Here is an 8,586-nt window from a genome sequence, read left to right on the forward strand (position 1 = left end):
GATGAGGGAAGAGGTGTGTGTAAGGAAAGGTGCTTGGCAGCCCTGGGCAGAGGGGATGAATTTAGTGGGGAGATGAAACYTCTGCTGGGCTGGATTCAGGGGCCCAGAGCGAACTGGGCAGCAGCTTTACTCAGAATTTCTGCCTGTGCTATGTAAGACTGACTTTGAGACCTYTACAAGTTTTACAAATATAGACCAGTTTCCCCATATTTTTCATCCTGAGAGGGGAAACATCTCCCCGGATGTAAAACTGAGAGGCTTGATTCTTTTATACTGAAATATTTTGGTTTTCCACTTTGAAATTAATGTTTCTACTTATCCTATATGTTTTTGTTTTTCATTCTGGCCACTCAAAATTTCCCCTTGCTCTTTCCCATAATCAGAGTTGATCACATTGTTCTGGTTGGATTTCAGATATTTTGGAGTAAAATTCTTGACCAGAATTTTTTTTTTTTAAATAGGAATTACTGAGGGACCTTTGGAAGATGAAACTTTGTTTCCTGAGTTACTTCTGAAAAGCTTCTCTTAAATGCACACGTGTGCATAGAATTGCCCTGATTTCACAGAAGACCCTTTAGGATACAGAAAAACTGGAGTCCAGGTAAATAAGTAAGACRGCATTTGCAAGGTGATTACTCCCAAACATTTCATTTTGGTTAAGTAGCAGTGTGGGCAGATGATTGCAAATGATTGCGTTGCTGCCACTTACTGAGTTGCCACCACACACCAGCATGCCCTTCGCTGCATCCGGAAACCTGGTCTTTCTCTTAGATCCCAATCCATGGAAGAACCTAAACRCATGCTTATCCTGATACAAACATCCCCAAAATGCTGAATATAATGTTGCTGCTTACAGATTTCAGAATTAAACCTAGAAGGGGAGCATCCTTTTTTTCATGTTTGTGTGGAGCTGCAGCRCCAAAGAGGCAGCTGGGCATTAAACTCTTACACATCGCAGAAAATAACCAGGAACCTGCAAAGTGTAATGAACTGAAAGAGACTTTTGACTGGACAGAGAGAAATGTGTGCTAGACACGTCTGTCCATTTGCATCTGTGTCACTGGCTGGACACATGTGCTTATTGCCAGGTTATCTGCCCTGCCAAATCCCCTCCATGGCCCGGCTGTTTGAACCCTCTTGGAGAAGACTGGTTCTGCTAGGTCTCTACTGCCAGAGAGTGACTGAGTTGGGTATGAGGAATCTTTATGCCAGGCCTTGTGCTCTGCCCTTGACTGCAGGGGCAAAATAGCCTGGTGATGGGAGCCAGCTCCCCCCTCACCTTCCCCCATGAACTCGCAGCGCAACCCACGCAGCCTGGGATAGGGGACAGCCRTGACTCCTGCCAACGGCCCCCGCTTCAGGCCTGCTAATTACACTTGTCTCAAGATTAGTCAGAAGGAATCTGTTCCCTCTGAGCTGGRCTGTGGAGCTAAGTTGGGMGGCAGCTGCTGCTGCCTCCTCATCCTAGCCCATGCCAAGCAAACAATCTCATTACATGTCACTGGGCCTYTCTRGCATGTATGCAGTCTTCTCAGGGCCAGTGGGTGGGCGTTATCTTTGTGTCGTTAGCTTGATTATGGTTTGGGCTGCAGCCCTGCTGATGTGCAGGTTCATTCAAAAGGGTATTTTCATAGCTCTCTTGTCTCTGCTTCCACTCAGTTTAAGACAAGATCAACTGTCCTGTGAAAGGGGGGTAGCATGGGGTTGCCTCCCAATGGGTGAGCAGGGATGCTTTTTATCAGCATCCTGCCCTGCTGTCTTTGCAGCCCCTTTTAGGATTTTACAGAGGGGGGAAGCTGAGACTGACTGAGGTGACTGGGCATGTTTGGACTCCGAGGGAGAAGGGGAGAGCCCCAGAGCTGCCTGGTCCCCATACTTGGTCCCTGTGCCTCAGGGAGCTACGTACGGCCTTCTRCCAGGGACTTTGCATCCAGCCTTGCAGAGCTCTAAGGTGATGGACCCAGAATTGGTCTGCCCGTTCTTCCCTTTAGCTATTTCCTCTAGGTCTCTCCTCTCCCTGTTTCAGAGGACCTGAAAGCCAGCCCCCTCTCTCATCATTTTTTCCTTCCCTTCACCTTGCTGATGCCAAAGCTGTGTTTAATCACCTGCCGTGGTCCTGTAGAGGATCCCTTCAGTCTGGAGAGGGTCTGAGAAGGAACACAAGCACCACGGAGCTTTCTAGCAAGCTGATAGCCCTCCTGTCAACTCTTGTCAGTACCTCCCACTTGAATATGCTCACACCTCTCCTAGCTTAGACTTCACATACACCTAACCCCTTCTCTGCCTCTTCTCCCCCCTCTCCTCAGTCTCCAATGTAGCTCCTAGTACTGCTTCTCATTGACTGGCCATTGCTGGGCCTTCTGGTCTGCAAGCCATTTCTTCCTCCACTGGGCCTCAGCAAATAGTCGCCAGCCCACATTTTCTGCTAAAGAAGTTTCTTAGGACCCTATAGTGCTTCTGAGACTCCCAGAGTAAACACAGTACCTGGAGCAGAACCAATGCCACTGCTCTAAGTGTGCTGCTTTCCCTCCAAGAAGCAGAGCCAGCCCCTTCTCTTACTTGGATTTTGGATCTGGAGCCCATCTCTGCTAAGACCTGCTAGGAAGCACCCACTYCCTGGACCAGCCTGCTCTGTGCTGGGGCTGTGCCTCTCGCACTGCGTTGCTGCCCTCTCCTGGACTTTCCAACAGCCGCTGGGCTCAAAAAAGTTTAAACTGAAGATGATAAATCTCTTCCTTGAGGCTACAAAGGTGGGAATCCTTTTYAAAGACCAATGTCCCTCCCATTGCAAAGCCTGGCTCTGAAAATGAAGAGATTTGAGGGTGAGTTTTCTCCTACTGCATCCTATCAGCTTGACCCCAGCAAATGCTCTGGCTTAAGCTCTCCCTAGGGGCTGTTCTTTCAGGGRTGTATAAAAAAGTGGTATCAGAAGGGAACTAAGTTGTTCCTTAATGCAAGACTGGCTCCCTGCCTCGGGAAAGATGCCTTCCATGACTTACAGAGAAACAGTTGGTTCAACCTGTGTGATGGGTTCCCTCCGTGTCACTCCCAAGTCCCTCTGTGTTTGGTACTTCCATGGTTGCAGAGAGATGCAAACAGAAGCCAATCTTTATTGCAAAAGGAAGTCACATATCTTGGTTGTAGTTAGAGCTATTTGGGAAGGAAAACTGAGAGGTGGAGAAGGGTGTTCCTCTTCTCCATTGCTGGATACTTCAGCAAGTGTGGGGTTGGTTAGGGACACCCAGAAAATGGACAGTGGTGGCTGGAGGGATGCTATACTTCATGTCTGTGCACATGGGAATCTCAGAAAGTATCCTTTATGTCTGACACTGTTGGCACAGGAGCTGTCTTATCGGTCACATCAGCAAAATAAGGGATCRTTGCAGGGGAAGGGACTTTGTGCATCTGCTCCATGTCAGCCCCCTGAGATGCACTGGGTTCCAGGGAGATGGTGGCATTGGCAGTTACAGCAGCAGGGTCAGCATGGGGMTTCTGCTTAGAGATCCCAAAGAACTTGGTCACCTTCTCCATCATCTTGGTGGTTTCTGTCCTCTTGGARGCATTTGGAGATGACATCTGGTGCTGTTGACGGGTCCAGTAATAATAGCTGCTACAGAGAGACAGAAGGCCATAGTAAAAAATGGAAACTGAGTGCCAGGAAGCAGCACCAGAGCCCAGGAGCTACCTAACACCAGCCGTCAGGGCCAAGGTTCCCAGGATCATATCTAACAGCTCCCTATATGGCTGCATAAACTATTGCCAAGGGTTATCCCCCCTGTTGGTGTGCTACATCCCTGCTCTGGCATGCCACCTCCTGTCAGTGTCACAGTGTTGGGCTCAGAGTCTCCTTCATCTCCTTTTCCAAGGAGGGTGGCTTCCTATGCAGAGCTGGGGACCCGACACCAACAAACTGCCCTGGAAGTTCCCCATGCTGGGAGAAGGAGCCCAAACCCTCCTAGACTCACAGGATGAGGAGAAAGGTGATGGCTAGTAGTGGTATCATGATGCTGAGAGTCAGGACTGGGATCCTGCGCCTAGTGGAGACAGCTGAGGAGAGAGAAATGGGTGGGGACTTTCTCAGAGAAATCCCACTACTGCAAGCCCTTGAAATAATCCTGGTGTTAGTGCTCCCCAGCCCCAGAGCTAGGCAGGGGTGGTGRGGCCAAGGCCTGCATTACACTGGCAATGAGGTTGTTAGGCCTCAAGGCTAGTCAGGGACACCAAGGTGGAGAGTGATCAGATTTCTCAGCATTGGCCTGGTGTTGGGAACAGAGAGGGAGCTGTGATCTCTTCAAGCATGGTGATGGAAGAGACAAGAGATACCTGTCTCYGAAGTGACCCCCGAGGACTGTAGAAGTTGTCATAGCCAGCATATGCATAAGATGTTTTTGGGGAAGCTCTTCTGGGGTCCTACTTAGTGTTTACCCTCAGTTCAGAGCCCCTCAATCCCTTCTCTGCCCTACTCAAGCAGCAGATGATCTGCGTACCCTGCTCATCCTCTTCTTCTTTCACACAGTTCTCCATGGAGCTGGTGCCCATTGCCCTGGTGATCAGGCCTTCCTTACATGGAGTGCACCATGTCATACCGTAGATCAGGCTGTAGGTTCCAACAGGGCATGGGGAGCACTGGCTGTCCTTAGGAAGGCTGAATGTCCCTGGTGGGCATACGACTGAGGAGAGGACACATAGAAAGGCCTTTCTGAGCAAAGGCACTGGCTGCTTGGTAAGAGCGTATTCAACCAAGAGTGAGGGAAATTGAGCCCTGACACTTAAAGGCTCAGAATTACCCATCCACCATATTCCCTGAGCTGGGTAGGCATGACTGCTGCCAGGGCAGCCAGGACCGCTGAAGGGACCCAGAAACAGAGCCATGCATGGYGAGGGGAAGAGACAAGCAGGGAGAGAAAGCAGAGGGGGGACAAAAGGGCTGTGGACTCCTGGCTCACTGCAACAGTCGAGACATCTTTGCAGCTGCTTGGTCTGTCCGTAGCCTCCACTACAGTATTTGGTCTCCAGGAAGCCGACAAACTTGTTGGTAAAAATGGCGGGGGGGATATCAGCTCCAGTGAYGTGGAAGGACTTGTGCTCTTTGAAGAACCTGTTAAGGGCGAGCTGGACCTGGGGAGGATAGAGCAGGCGATGGTGGGCAGAGGTCAGAAGTGCAAYGCCGGGACCCTAGAGGGGAGCTAAGGCTTTGTTGCATGGAAAACATCCTCCCAGCACTGTAGCTCTGGGGCCTGTGGAGTGCATCCAACTCTAGTGTGAAAGGCGGAGTTCAAGAGTTCAGTGCACTCACCCGTGCTGGAGTTGAACCTGGGGAGACAGGCACTGCACACAGCCTGAGTGGGAGGCCCCAGGCTGGGCCCCAGGCAGAGTGAGCAAACCCTCAGGTAGACTGTCCTCCTCTTCATACCTGCGCTGGTGAAGATGCCTGGGCTGCCCGCATCCAGGCTGCGAGGAGAGTGCCCCCCGCCACGTGCAGACGCACACGCAAACACAGACATCCCGTGCCCTGCTCCCTCCTTCGAGAGTGTTCTGGCCCCATGGCTCACCTGCCAGAGGTTGTGCTGGACTGCTTTGCGGTAGCAGTCTGTGACCGTCTCCGGGTCCTGGGAGGTGCAGTGTTCATCCCAGTGGGGCCCAAACAGGGAGACTAGAGAATGGAGATGATTGAATAGTGCAGCTCAGGCAGCATCAGCTCCAGCAGGAGACTGGCAGAGCCCTGAACAACTGACAGGCCACACTGGGAAGGACCAACTCCTTGTAAGTGACAGGTGGCAGTGCCAGAGAAGTAGCCAGATCAGACCTTGAAATTTGTGACAGTTAGAAAATCTAAACTTGGAAAGGGGGAATAGAATGGAGGAGTCATGGCTCTGCACCCCCAGTTCTAGCCATTTGACACCACTGTCTTCCACGAGCCCCTRATTTCACTACCCCTGCTTCAGCCCCGTACTGTTGCCCTTCTCCCCCTCTGAGCCCAAACCTCGGTGCCTGAACTCTGCTCACTCCACCCCCCTGTCTCTGTCATTCCCTGGGGCCTCTCTGCCACGGTGCTACTGCCTGCGGCTCTACCTTGTAACTGTACTTGGACAAAGACCTCATGCAAAGGCTCATTCAGCGTGGGGAAGCAGGAGGCTCCTGTGAGCTGGAATTTGCAGTGCTGCTCAGCAGCCAGGTGGCTCAGGCTCTCCTGCAGAATCCACAGGAACCTCTTTGTCTGCTCTTCCTCACAGAGCTTGCTCTGGAAGAGCAACATGGTCTCCAGGCCTCCAAGTATGTGGTAGCCTGTGGAAGAAAATCCTAAGAGGTTCCTGGTTCTTCTCCTTTGCCAAGAGCATCAGAGAACTTCCCCATCCAGAGAGCTGAACACGGCCCTGCTCCTCCTCTCACCCCATGGCCTATCCACCCTTTCAGTCCTCATTGGATTGACCCTGCTGCTTGTTAGCATGGAGCTTGACTCACCGAGCACACTGTAGTGAAATGTTTGGGACACGGGGAGCCCACGTTCCATGTAGGAGATGGTGCAGGAGTAGTTCCCACTGTCACCTGCTTGGAATTGTTTGAAGAGGAGATGTCCTTGCTCGCTGACTATGAGAAACCTGGAGTCTAGTGCAGGAGACAGAAGGATTAAGGATGAATTCCAGGAACTGGCTRCCCTGTGCTGAGCTAGCCCAGTCCCTGGGGTGGACTGGCCCAGATCCCATCTCCTCARTCTTCTGGTGAGACTCTGCAAAGACTCCCAAAGCTGATCTTCCTCTTCCTTCTCTGAAAAGTTATTAAAGGGTAGGGGGAAGAAGAAATTAAGATCTCTGGCTCCCTCCCCTCTGCCAGAGATTTCTCTGTCTGCCAAAAGAACCATCCAGAAAACTAGAAACTTTCTTAATAAAACCTCTCAGCCCTTGTCAGATCAGAAAATCAGGTAATACTATCCCATACAGTATTGCCCCATAATCTCGTCTCATGCTTGCAGTTCAACACCTTCCAACACACACGATCTTTTCAGGCCCCAGGCCCTATGTACCCCTCACCTGGCCCCACAGGAAGGAGTGCCTGCTGGCAGACCTACTCCTTCCTTGGGTGGATGTTTCCCTTCCTACCCCTCTCTTGCCTTGCAGTTGCAGAGCCCATCGCAGCTGTTTGCACCTGAGAGGTAAGGAACCGACACCGTACCTTCCCTGTCATGGACCCAGCGGTAGGTGGGATTAGGCACCTCCATCTCAATGGGGCTGCATGGCAGTGAATACAAGCTGCTCTCCRCATGGATGAAGACATGGCCTAGGCCAGAGAAAGAGAGACAAGAGCTGGGCACATTTCAAGAACTTCAGGGCATTGGGAAAAAATAGGCCTGGAGCTGAGGAGAGGGAAGGTTTGGGAGCTAGTGGGGCAGGCTGGGAACCTACGTGGAATCTGGTTGGACTCAGCCCCACTCAGGACCMACCTGTATATGGGCTTAGAGAATAGAGAAATGCCAGGAGCTGTAGGAATAGGCAGCAAGAATTGATGCCATGGTAAGGGGAGCTGGTGGAGACCACAGAGTGCCAGACTAGACCATCTCTGCTTGTGTTGGCTGTGACCAGACTGGGAAGCCACATCCTCTGTCCAGTCCGTTGGCATAGTGGGCAGTGAGGACAGGCTCCCCTCACCAAGCCCTAGACAYGGACTGGATGGGGAAACTCCTTAGCTCAGGAAATAGCATGGGTCAGGAAGCCGGGCCGTGCAGGGGAGATTTGCAGATCTTTTCTCACTCCCTTGGTGTTCCCAGCTGGAGCTGGTTGGTTGCTGGAGGTCTCTTGCTGGCACCCCATCTGTTCTGCTCCCTGTGAAGCTGTCCCCAAGAGGAGGAGCTGGCTGTCCTAGAAAGGAAGCAGAGGGGCAGCTCTCAGGTTCAGTGTCAGCAGTATGGGGACAACCTGCTCTASACAAAATAGCCAACACAGGGGATGCTCAAAAATGAAGCCAGAGGGGTGGCACAATAAGGGACTTGTTCTGCCCCACTGAGGCAACAGCGTGAGCTGGTGAGGGTYTGCCTGGCAGTGATGTTACTTCTGACCTGTTCTCTGCCTCGCCACAGATCTCAGAGCCAAGCTAGGCCATGTTTCCACCTCTCTTGGCTCTGCCACGCRCCTGATTGTAACAGCTACAGGGTGTGTGGAGCGGCTCATGTCACTGATTCTCCAGCAGCTCAGAGGGTGCTCACCTCACCCTGGACACCTCACCAAGGCCTCCCATTAGCCCTCCAAGGAGGCAGAGCAGAATATATCGACCTGCATGCTGGTCTTTTACCTGAGCAGCTGCAAAGCACCAAGGTCAGGATGCCCAGGGTTTCCAACACCCCAGGTCCCCTGAGGTCCAGCCAGATGCRTGGAGCACAGAGCATCCTGCCTCCACTGCTGCGGTGTGGAGCACCCGGTTACCATGGCAATGAGGAATGTCTTCTGTTTCCTCCTCCTATCACCTTTGTGATGGTTTACAGGCACTGCAGCCTCACATCTACCCTCCTTGATTGCACACACTCAGCCTGGTCTGTGTGGGAAATGTGGTCCTTCCACTAGGGATCATCGCTGGGTAGGATGGAACACAGCTAGA

The 8,586-nt window shown here is 52.0% G+C and overlaps 1 protein-coding gene across 1 annotated transcript; it reads right to left on the reverse strand.

Moving 5' to 3' along the window:
- Positions 1-3,303: 3,303 nt before the first annotated feature.
- Positions 3,304-8,377, reverse strand: LOC112962776 (zona pellucida-binding protein 2-like). The gene is made up of 10 exons (XM_026059245.1): positions 8,217-8,377; positions 7,801-7,817; positions 7,171-7,275; positions 6,463-6,606; positions 6,073-6,300; positions 5,553-5,653; positions 4,947-5,118; positions 4,488-4,670; positions 3,966-4,047; positions 3,304-3,610 (listed from the first exon to the last, which is right to left on the reverse strand). The coding sequence occupies exons 1-10, from the start codon at positions 8,375-8,377 to the stop codon at positions 3,304-3,306; spliced, it is 1,500 nt and encodes a 499-aa protein (XP_025915030.1).
- Between the last annotated feature and the right edge of the window lie 209 nt (positions 8,378-8,586).

This window comes from Apteryx rowi, unplaced genomic scaffold (genome assembly GCF_003343035.1).
Source record: "Apteryx rowi isolate R43461 unplaced genomic scaffold, aptRow1 scaffold_154, whole genome shotgun sequence".
In the NCBI taxonomy this organism is placed as follows: Eukaryota; Metazoa; Chordata; class Aves; order Apterygiformes; family Apterygidae; genus Apteryx; species Apteryx rowi.